The 12,655-nt window shown below is 40.3% G+C and overlaps 1 protein-coding gene across 1 annotated transcript in view; it reads right to left on the reverse strand.

The window, feature by feature from the left end:
- Positions 1–12,655, reverse strand: part of epha10 (EPH receptor A10) — a 125,892-nt gene that overhangs the window by 35,284 nt on the left and 77,953 nt on the right. Inside the window, exons 4-5 of the mRNA XM_026300212.1 lie at positions 10,531–10,686; positions 5,666–5,995 (exon numbers count right to left, since the gene is read on the reverse strand). Coding sequence (XP_026155997.1) covers positions 5,666–5,995; positions 10,531–10,686 — 486 coding nt within the window. The remainder of the gene's footprint in view (positions 1–5,665; positions 5,996–10,530; positions 10,687–12,655) is intronic.

The following is a 12,655-nucleotide window of genomic DNA, read 5'->3' on the forward strand; positions in this document are numbered from 1 at the left end:
TTTCACCTGTTTCTCGCTGCTCCTGAGAGGGATTTGGCAAAAGATGTGCATCAAAGACAGCCCCTCAAGCCTTGTATAATGCTCTGATTATGAGAATAACATTGTGTGTCATCAACCACCTCAAAGCTTTGTTTTTGTTCCGAAGTGAGCACTACAATTCCCCGAACAACAAGAAACAGCCTGCAAATCCATATAAAGAGAACACATACTAAAGACCCTGAAAGTGGCTCTTCATAGACTCCAATTATAAGCCAAGAGGTAGGCAATTAAAATTCCCATCACAGGGTGACAAAGCATCTTAAGTGGCTGGGGTATAGTCCTGAAAAGTAGCTTGATGACTCTATTCATTTGGTGCCTGCTGAAGCCTCACCTTCCCATCACTTCTAATTAAGGAGGCAAAAAGGATCCGAACACCTCTATGCAGAGGGCTGGAGGTGGGGGGGAGAGGAGAGGAGGTGGGAAGTATGAAGGTGGAAAAAAAAGGCTACTGAAAACTAAATGACAGAAGTAAAGATTTTTACTTCGACAGTTGAAGAGGACTCATTTAGTGAAGGAATAGAAAACATTACCTGACAGTTCCTTGCTGTCACAATGCAGAGAAGGTGTGATCCTAAATTAATTCAGGCTCAAACCTATAAATATTCATAGAGTCAAACCGAAGCGTGTACTTCGGAGTCAGTCAGTTCTTAGAAAATCATGAGGTGTTAGATCAAGTGTCAGAGACAACTCCACTTCTCTTTAGCGTCTTGTTATACTCCCTCCATCATTCATACATGCAGTTTTCACATTTACATGATTTATTAAAGGCGCGCTTTGCTGCTGTTACACATGATGTTATCTTTCCTTGTCACAAAACATGCCTGCTTGCTTCCTCTAAGCCTAACTGTCTTCCATAACATGCCCTCAAATTTCTGCTTCCTTCAACTTTACAGGTTTATTCTCCTGTATTCTTATCTATCCAGTCGTATGTCTCACCTTTCCTCTTTTCCCTGCAGTTCCCTTTCCACTTCCATCCCTTCAATCTCTAGGCCTTAATGTCCTTCTGTCATTTCCTGACTTCTACCTACATACAAAACCTTGTAAATTCTTACTGACAATACTACTTATTTGTTTAGAGCACAAGACCTTTCCACATAATTCTGCCAAGAACATGTGCATTATATCTACATCATGTTTGAGAAAACCCTTTTGGTTTTGTTCCTCTACACACATGGGACATTCTGCCCACTACACCACTCACCTCTCCCCATCCCTCCACTTCTATATTCATCACTCTCTTCCCATCCTTCTTTATGCATCCATCTCTCAGGCCTGTGCAACCCCACAGGGACAAGTCATCTAAAGCCGAGTCAGTAATCCTCCCAGGATATTGAAATGCCAATCCCTCTTCCTCCCTGACCCACACCTCCACCCCAGCTCTACTCTACACATCCCTCTCTTCTTCCCTGCCTCAGCCAAAAGGCTTTGGATGCACCACTGGGGGTCAAGACATTCAACTCAAGTGGGTTTCATTCACACATACATGCACACACTCCCACAGGCACACACAAAAAAGCACATATTACTAGAGGGAAGATGCCATCACTTCCCATCTGTACATACAGTCATTGGTTTGTTCATGAAACACAAATCAAGAATGAAGCATTGCACAGTGTATGGTACCTAAGAAAATGATCACTGAAACCAAACACATACACACACATGCAAGCACACACACACATACACACACACGTGCACTCACAACACGCTACCGCACTTCCAAAATCCGCAGCTGGATAAGAGGCCCCATGAGTTATGGGCAAAATGATCCTCCTTTTCACCCAACTCATGCCTCATCTTCTCACACAATCCCAGCCGTGTTTCTATCCTCCATTCCTGCTCCCATTTTATCCATCCTTCCTTGACACACCATGCAAACCCTCTGCCACTTGGTGGCCTGGAACACTCTGATAAAACTCTATCTGCTTTGGGGAAATCCACTTCTTCATTGTGCATGTGCAAGCATCCAGTTTGAGAAGATGCTTTTCAAAATTTCAATTTGTATTTGGTTTTAACAGAGGAATTTAACTGTCACAAGGCCTTAAATGCTATTTCTGATGCCTTTCATCCACTAACAAAGACCACTGTAGTATATGCATAGACATAAACCGACCCCCTGTGTGTCTGTGTGTATGAGCTGGGGTTTTTGGCAATCAAATAGCACTCATTCGAATCTCTTCTCTCCCCAACTCAGACTGTCCCCTTAAATCTTCAGGGTTTTGTGGCATTCAGATGCCAGGTAAACCATACCACCTGCTGCTAACAAGCTCACTGTGTCCAGAAAAACAAATATGGCAAGTAGGAGAAGATGGGATATAGAGTTGTTGAGAGGAGAGAGAGCAGAGAGATAAGGAGGAAGAGGGCAGCAGTGATTATGTCAAAGACAGGTGGCACATGAATAGGAAGATAGTGAAAGAGTGGTTGTGGATGGAGAGACAAGAGAAGGTGGGAGAGAAATTGCCATCTAAGAATAGTGAGTTTATGGCAAGAGCAGGAAAGGACATGGAGGGGGAAATGAGGAAGGAAATAGAGGGTAAAAAAAGAAAAGATCAGGATACACAGGGAGGAGGTTAAAAAAAAAGCAGCAAGAGATGATGAGGTGGCCAGAGAATGAGGGTGAGTGTGTGCGTGCTAGTGTGTGTTAGCTTTGTTCCAAATCCCTCCTGCAATATTCATAAAGGTCAGTGAGTTTTGATGGTGTAAAGACTTGTTGTGTACGTGTACACACATGTATGGATACAAGGTTGAGCTCTGGACACCTTTTTTTTTTCTTCTTTTTTTTAAATTCTGTACCTGACGTGGCTCTGAACCATTCCTGCCTGCCAGAGCTACTTCACAGGGGCTCTGATACACAGAGACTCACCCTCAGCAATACTCTAAACATTTCTGATTTATCCTCCTGAAAAAAAAGAAACACTAAGATCTTATGGGTTTACTTTGAGGCAGTATCGCTGAAAGAAGGCAAAAATATTATAGATTTGTCCCAGGTTTCTCTGATAGTTTTGGTTGTCTCCCATGGCAACACATACCAAATGCTGAAACATCACCCTTCATAGCGTTGATGTTTGTGGCTCAGATATGGAGTAGGGATGCCATTTTGTCTAGAGAGACAAAGCAAGAGGTTTGACATGAAAGAGAGCAAGACTAAACAGAAACTTTTATTTGTTGGCCTAGAGCTATCACAGTTTGGGTAGGTTTAGGCACAAAAAAACACTTGGTTATGTTTACACACACAGAGGTAGCATTAAACACACAACAACAAATGACAGTCTAAATCCTCCCTGACAAAGAAAGCCTTCTGAAACCCCTGTGAACACACACTCCTAACCCATTGTTGAATCCCTCTGGATGACAAGGTTAGCGTGACAACTTGCACCCTAATACCCTGTAATAACCACAAATCAATGCCATAGCAACTGCTGACATGACAGATAGACAGGGAAGGGGAAAGAAGAGGAGAAATGTTGAAAGAAATATGGGAACAAAAAAAAAAACAATCACCACAGGTTTTTTCCTTTTCTGATATAGTGTCCCTAACCTTGGAGCTTTGGACTATTGACAAGCTAAATCTTTTTGGGGAGCTGAAGAAGGATAAGTTGTATCTTCTTGGCAAAATTAACGCCAGCTGCTATATATGCTTGTAAATCAGCCTTCAGAACCATATACTATAATTAAAAAACTGCTGTCTTTGCAAAACAAAATGACTTTTCTACTAAAATACTGTTGCACACTTCAGTATAATTAGTATTAACTTTTAAAGTTATAATGTGTAAAATGTGAAAGCTCTGGCGGCATCTCAGAATGCACACACGCCACCTGCCGTTTCCAGGTACCATGGAGGGTGGCCGTCACCTTTAAAACAAAACACTATTCCCTCTCTAGAGCCAGTGTTTGGTTTGTCCTTTTTGGGCTACTATGACAACATGATGGCTGCTTCCATGAAAGGAGACCCGCTCCCTATGTAGATTTTTAATAATTTAATCGATTGCTCTAAATATTACACATTAAACCTTTAACCACATATTACTAATGTTGCACAGTTGTACAGTACGTAAAGGTGTTCTTTAACCTCCTATTTACCTCACTTCTGACATACCCACTAAGAGATGTTATTTATTCACAGGCAAACACATCCTTCATCAAAAGTTCATACTGAATACAGACTTTGAATCATAAACAAACTGCTATTTTAACTCACTTGAAACTAACCAGAGACCCATACTTGGTGCTGTTGGCAACTCGGTTTTGCATTCATTATGCAGCTCATTTCTCTAAGCTAATTTCCAATTAAGGGCTAGAACACACTTTGCCATTCTCACTTTCTCATTGTTTCTCCATCAAATGCTTTTTTGAGCAGCACCATTCAGTCTCTGCCCTCGTACCTCATTTGCTTCATTATGACTTCACTATTCAGACTCATACCTCTTTCGGCACTTTCAAATGGACTGCAAAACAAACAGCGTTAACAAGCTCAAAAATATACACAGTAGGTATGATGGGTATGTGCGCATTTGTGTATAGGTGAGTGTTTGTAAGCGTTCAAGCCAAAATGTGTCCTTCTACATGCGTTATTGTGAGTGTGTGTGTGCTTGGTCTTTTCACACTTGAGCTCTTCTAAATAGTGTTGTTGCAGAGCTGGTTGACAGGGCTACTTGGTAAAGTGCTTTTTTAAGCCCCTGGCTAATGGCCTGCTGAAGACTTCTGTTGATGAAAATGAGATTACCTCCACCGGCAAGACTTTTTGCTCTGTGCACATAAATGAAAATCACTCGACGCACATTTGGTTTTGAATGTCAAGTGTGGAGTAGAGTTGCTGTATGCTACTGTATGCACTTTGAGAATCTGTATAAATTACAAGTATATTCAAAGGTCACAGTGTGCCTGTGAGAGTATATACATCTAACTACGTACAGATGCACGCAGTGCCCATAAGTGTTCATTTATGTGTGTCTGTATGTCGTGTGTGTGTCTGTTTGTGTGTGTGTGCGTGCGTGCATGGCAGGAGCAACCCGACTTTGCTAAACTGACACTGCATTTACCAATGTCATGAAAAGTATGTTCATTTCTTCACAAACAAAAGCTTAAAAATCTTAAGCAAAAAGAAGACCAATGTGCAAATTACCACAGCTACAGTAAAATGGCAAATTTAACTATTTAAATTTTTGAGATTGCCAATCACAATAGGTGGGACACTGTAACAATCAGTCTGACCTAGTCATGGAGATAATATTTTCACCACAGCTGGATTTAAATATTACCAAAATCTATGCCAAAAAAGATTTTTGGACAAACCGCTGCAAGTTCATTCAAACCAGCACAATCCTATTGGACGTCCTTAAAATGTAGCCTACTGTAAGATATTCAAATTGAAAAACCCACGCAGTGCACAACATTTAAAATCCATTTTTGACATGCTCATAATGCAGTCTGAATGCACTGCTGGCTTGTCCCATCTGAGCACATTTGCTTTTTGGATATGCAGTGTGACCTAATTCTTCTTGTTCAGCTTCTGGTAATGTGCTGACTGTGTAGACTTCTATTGTAATTTAAAATGCAAAATGCTCTTTATCCATGCCGTGTGTCTGTGTGAGTCTGAACTACATTTAAAGATCATACTGTGACTCACCAGGAAGGCTTGTTGACACATTAACCTGGGTGTAGAACCTCTTGTTGGGCAGCAGCTCTGACACTCCATTTAAGGCTTCTACAGTAAATGTGTAATTGGTGTTGGGAAGAAGATTGACCACAGTCACCGTTCTTTCTGTAAGGCCGACCTGCTGAGGAACAAAGCCAACACTTGACCCACATGGCTCACACTGCCTCCCTGCGCAACGGCGACACCCCACACTGTAGGTCAGATCCACCCTTCCTCCTGTGTCAGACGGTGCAGCCCACTCCAAGATCAGCGTGGACTGCTTCAGAGTGTAGACCAAGTCTCTAGGTGGGGATGGGGGCCCTGAGAAAGATGAGAATAATAAGTTCGGTTCGGACTTTGGTTCATTATTACAACCATAAATAATTCATTAGACTTTCATGAAAACAAACAAGTTGTAAGACATTTAAAAATAGAGACAGGACTAGACAATATGTATTCCCTCTTTTTCTAACACCAGCAATTAATCAAATATTTTTGCTTCAGCAATTGTTATCCAGCATTTCAGTTGACAAAGGAACTTACAATTTGTCGAAATGTGTCAACACAAATCAAGAAACATAACAGAATAAAGACTAACCATGCTTCAAAAATAATCAGTATCAAAAATCGACCCAACTGTTTCTGAAAATGTAACATTTTGCACAAAGCGGCCTTTTACTCCGACTGTCCTCTTATCTCTGTAACTGTAAATGTGAGGCTGGGTAAAAAGGGCCTGTAGAAATAACATGTTTGACCACGCCATGGCCACCTGCATGACTTCCAAAGATTGTTCACACATCATGTAGCTGAAGCATAAGACTTTTCACATGGCAGAGAGACTAAGTGCATTGGGTATTATGGTATGATTGCATTGCCTCAGTTTGAAACATCACGCTATAATAATCCTGTTTTATCCAGGATTTGCTGTTGAGAAACATTTTTTGATGAACCATTTGATCCTAATGGAAATAAGCAATTGAAAATGTGTGTCTGTTGCTCCAAAAACCTAGTATATGCCGTATTATTATGGTTTGGCAGTGGGGGTACAAAAATATTCATTGGATTTTCTGTAGATGCAGGAGAGATTAAAGATGATGAGATAAATAGCAAAAGCATCTGAGGAAAAAAAAAACTCCAGTTAAAAGTGAAAACTGAAATATTGTTAAATATATTTAGGTGTGTATCTGTGCTTTTAATGAATAAAACATTATTTTTAACTAATTTTTTGTACTTACCTTTGCCTCCTGTCTCAAAGTGTGTGCACATAAGCAAAAAATATAGGTTTGTCCATTATCTACTCATGTCAACAGAGCTGCAAGGAACACACCTTTCATTTACCATAGTAAACCCTAAGCCACAATAAATAAAGGTGAGTTGCCATGGACAAGGCCTTTAGGTCTTCTGAAACATAAATCTGACTTGTTATGGGGGTTGTGATAAGCCAGATGCATCACAAGTGTGCACGCTGTAGGCTTTTAGAAAGGAAAAGAGGACAATTGTAATGTATCGCTGGATAATACATGAATTATAAATGTCACTAAATCTCTAGTAAAATTACATCATCTGTCTTTAGATCACTGTCTGATGCACAGGGCTCTGCACATTTAATGTTTTAAAATCAATATACAGTCCAGTATTCAAAGGGCTATATAAAATGTCAGGCTGCAGGACTGTATCACTAAGTTTTAACTGACCTGCTGGTACTTGAGCATGGAGAATGAATGGAGCTTAAGCCCATTAAAGGCCATGAATTTTACATGTGTCTCTATGTGTGTGTGTGTGTGTGTGTGTGTGTGTGCAAGTGCTGTGTAACGAATAAGTGAAGGTGTGCTGCTCTGCGCGTGCTTTTGACCACATACACACAGTAGAGTTGTGGGGCCTCACGTGGAGTTACATAAACCCAGAGAGCATCCAGTGTGAACGCATGCACACGCACGCACACACTCACTGGATGTAGACACAGCTGGGCCTTTTATTCTCCCTCTACTTTTGCGCTTTCTCGGCCTTTCACTCCCTCTTTCTCTTGAAGTTTTCTTTTCCTTTCTTTTCATCTTCAAATCTGAGTGCCTCTTATTAAAACTTCACCTCCTCAACTCTTTTGTCCCTTTCTTTCCCATCTTTTGCCCCCTTTCACTTGCTGTCTCCATCTCCTTTGGCCCTGATTATTCAAATTCTTTGCTTCTCAAACATAATGCATCATGGGATTATTGCTCTACAGGCTGTTTTTTCCAGTAGAGCATTATAGACTTTGCAATTATGTATTTGCCGGAGCCAGACTCAAAAGAGTCCGTAGTCTTCTTCATCAGTATAACACTGAGGACATGCTCCGTTTTAAACTGGGCACCAAAAAAGGGAGCACAGTAAAGTTTATAAGTCAAAAGAAAAAAAATGTCATCAAGCACAGATAGCCAGTGTATTCACTCAGCAGAGAGATTTCATATCACTGTCAGAGATTTAGAGTAATGAATAGTCTGATTATTGTAACTAAGATGTTTTGAATAAAAAAATCTATTTTATCTTGATGCTGTTTTTAATTCTTTAGCCATTAAAACCAATGCATTTATATGTTTCCCTTAGTCAGATGGTAAAATACTACTCTGCTGTAACCTTATACTTCCTTTGTGAAATTATGGGCTCTCACTGTTTTCAGAAATCCATTTGCATTGAAACATATATTGGCAAACATAATGCATCACTTTAAAGTATTTTTCTCTATTACCATATTATTATGCTACAGTGATTGCCATTGCAGTCTTGTCAGCAGCAGTTCTACTGTGCCAAAACTGGATACAAAGACATATTTCTGTGTCCCTAGTGAGACATTTCATTTCCCTGTTTCCAAAGTTTTCCTTTCCCTAAAATATTTAACAGTATGCTGCAGCAGAAAATGTGCAAATAATCACCATTAACAATGGTGATTATTTGTATTACCAAAAATAACCTCATTTTAAAGATGTAGCAACATTTTCTTTCAAGTGTTACAAACAAGAGCTTAAAACTAAACGTTATTTCAGATAGCTGTAGCATGTAATTGTTAGGGTTAAGATACTTCACGGGCTTTAATGGCACTGAGAAAAAAAAATTCACTGATATTCGATAATGGCTCAGATGTTAAGTTTCACATATAAAACCTTAATCATCTGGAAAAATCTTCCTTTTTCTTTAAATCTTATAAATCTAGATTTATCAACCTTGCTCTTCGTACCATAAAGAGGATTAGCTGAATCTAGGGGTGATCATAATTACTGAATCAATAGTATAATTAATGTGGTCATTAGGCTGCCATAAATGTTATCACATAGGGATCAGAGAGCTCAGAGATCAATACTGTAATTAAACCCCTCCATCGCAGTTACCATAAAACCTAATATGACCACACACTTACACATATATACATACACACAGGTGAATGCGTATGTATACAAACACACGCACACACACACACACACACACACACACACACAGAAACCTAGTTACCCCACAGGTTTACTGCACTGAGTACTTACAGAATAGCACCTATTATTCCTCCATCTAATTACTGAGCTTTATCAATAGGCTGTTCTCAATGCAGAAATCAATGGCCTGTATGGTCTCTGTCTTATTGGCCTTGTAGTGGAGAAGAATGGTATTTGGTATGGGAGGCCAGGTGTGAAAAGCTAGGAGGTGAGGAATAAACGTATAATGTGTGGACAGTGGGGATGAGATTGTCTCGAGAATGGAGGGATGAGATTTCAGTTTGACACAGGGAAGAAAAATGGGGTGATAACACACATGGATGAAATGGATGAAGAGCAAGGAAAATGTAAAGGGGCAGTGTGTAGAAAGAAGAGTGATGAGTGGCTGAGTTGAGAAGACACAGAAAAGAGAGAAGTGTGTGATCAGGGGTCAGGGAGGAGGAACGGAGGGGGTCGAAAAAGACAGTATGGTCCAGTGAAATGGTAGATAATGGATGTATACCAGAAAATAGGTAGCTCAGGGGAAAATGGAATATGGAGAGAATGTACAGGGTTAAGCAAAAAGATGAACATAGGGTGATGGGCTTTTTGGACAAATATATAAGGATGTAATGGTAGGAGGGATGAAAGATGGATGGCTGAACAGAGGGATAAAGGTTAATAGGAAGAGAAAATGGCTGCAGTGGACAGATGAATTATGTGTGTATAGTATTAGATGAAGTCCAAGGGGTGTAACACATTGGGAGGGGTGACAGTTCATGGAGAGTCCACCCTAAAACACAAAACACTGCATGTGATGCTAAAGATATTTGCTATGTAGAAGATAAGCTCTACAAAAGTTGCAAAGCAACCACCAGATTCATACTTTTTCAAAATAAAACCCTACTTTTAATTCTTAAAACCACAAATTTAGCATATTTGCTCATCTTATCAAAGGGAAATAAAAAATGTGATGTATGAAGTAAAACCTTTGAGTGTGCTGCTTTAAAAACTCCAATATTAGTGGACGTCTATAAGTTGAAGGACAGGTGAAGGTCGGGGGAGATGAGAAATGGGGTGACGGGGAGGAGCTGAGGATGGGAGAATGAGAACAGATGGCGAGACAAAGACTGGGGAGGTGGGTGCGGGTCAAATGGAGGGGTGATAAGATGACATAAGGGAGGTGGATGAAAGGATGCAGGGTGAAGGACAGGTGAACCACTGGAGCAAAGTGAGCTTTATGGTTAAAGAGACAAATGTTCAAACACATATATGAAAAGCTGTTGGGACGGGTGAGAGCATGATTAACTTACAAAGATAAAATGACTCATTTAATCCAAACATGTCTGTATGAGATGATACAGCACGAGAGATACGGTGTGACAGGAGAAGAGACACATAAATATAAACACAGATTATTACGTGTGCACGGTGCTGAGGGAGAGTCCAAGGGCGTCCTGAAGTGGTCCTCCTTACACACACACACCACAGATCCTTCCTCCTCCGCAACACTGTTGTCCGGGCAAGGGAAGCACTCCTGCTGCCTGGAAGACATCTTATAGGATCCAGGAGGACATGCTGAAAAAGAGCAAAGAAATACAGCACATCAGAAATATCCAGTACATTTGATTTAAATAAATCCTGCTTCCTTTGTCTTAACAAGGGGAATCCCTTTATAAGCCATATTTTAAGGAGACAGATTGAACATATTAATTATTAGAATGGATAGATTTTTTTATTCTTCAGATCTTTTCGCAGTAATTTAAAGCTATTTTATATCTCTGACTGACTGAACGTGGACATTCCCCTATTACACTGAACACAGCAGCATTTTCATGCCTAAGAAAAAAAGCTCTAATCTTTCAGTTCATGAGAGGAAGTATTAAAAACGAATGGAGAAAAAAATTCAAAGCAAGTGAATCCACAGGGAAGTATAGAGGAGATAAAAGATAGGATTAGGGGAGAAAAGTACAGGAGACTTTGGCTAAATCCATCAGACAAACACAATTCTCACATTACGCATGATCAGTGGCATTGGCAAATGGCATCAAAGGCTGCCACTGGATTGAACCAGCTAGGCAAATGAAAACAGGCCAAGGCAATGGGTAGGCACACTCCATTTCCTTCTGTCCTTGTTTTCCACATTCCCCACTTTATTTGCTTGATTTTTTTTCACATATCTCCTCTATGGTTAAAAGTGATACCAAACCACAGCACATGCCAGAGAAACTACAAAAGTTGAGAATGTAGGTGAGGGTGACATGCACTCATGACCTTACATGTGCAACACCCAAGAATACACACCATGCAGCAAAAGCCTCTTCATGCCTGTGTGACAACAAGCAGTGCATTAACAGACACACTCACACAGAATAAAACAGGTTCTTTTACACTCTTCCTCTATGCAGTTTCATTTTCCACTGGCAGAGCCTTTGTAGCAGGTGATAATGGGTGTGAAATCAGGCAGTCAGCCACTGCTCGTTGCTCCGGTCTGCTCTCTTCTGAGACAGTATTCTAAACAGCGGGCCTGCATTAACTGCTCTGGTATTCTCGCGCCTTCTTTTTCTCTCTCTCCTCTGCTTGCTTTCTCTTCTCCCGGTTCATCTCTCCTTCTTATCCCTTCACCTCTCATCACGGATTCCTTTTCCATTCATGCTTTGCATTCCAACCATGATACCATTTCTTCTCATCGTCCATCTCTCTCTGATATGCCCCATTTATCTTATTTCCTTAATTTAACTCTCTCTCCTTCTTTCAATTAAAACCACATAAACTCCAACAGGCTCCCTTTCTATGTGTTATTAACTCCCCGTGTTTAACTAGCTAGATTTCAGACCGAATCAGCTACCACCTCATTTTTCAGTCATGGTTCCTTGTTTGGTGCTTTCTTTAGGAGGAGGATTGATTTGGGAGTGAGCACCAGTGATCGACAGATATAGTCAACAGTCATGTTTACAGACAGCGGCAGCAGATAATGTCCAGTTATGAAAAGCTGAAGCAGAGTTAAATGTTTGACTCTGTGAACATGCACAGTCACCAAAGAAAAAAAGGGAGACGGTTTAATTAAGTAAATATAAATGCTTGACAATATTGGGAAATATAATTATTGTGTTCTGCATTCAGTAGACACAAGGTAACAGACTGATAAGGCTGGCAGCTTACATTGTTCTATGAATAATAGAATGAAGCAAACTGGGATATAAAATATATTTTGGTATATTTGCCAGATTCAAATGAGTGGCTGCCATCATTGAGGTCCCTATAATGCATCTATCCTGCTTTCACCATTTTTCTGATGTTTTCCAACAAGAATCATACATTTAACAAAAGGCATTTAAAACAGTAACAATCCAAGTTCAAGCTGTCCCCGTCTCTCTTACATCTTCATAATGTCATTTTGTTTAGCTTGTCCAGCTCACAGCAACAGCAGACCTATTTAAATTACATGACAGCATTTGAAACATAGCAGGTGATTTAGAGGTCTGGGACTAGGTTAAAGAGTGAGTGGAGCTTCCTGGAGAAAGACGCCAAAGCATCTCTACCACCT

The sequence above is a fragment of the Mastacembelus armatus genome, chromosome 11, assembly GCF_900324485.2.
Source record: "Mastacembelus armatus chromosome 11, fMasArm1.2, whole genome shotgun sequence".
NCBI lineage: Eukaryota > Metazoa > Chordata > Actinopteri > Synbranchiformes > Mastacembelidae > Mastacembelus > Mastacembelus armatus.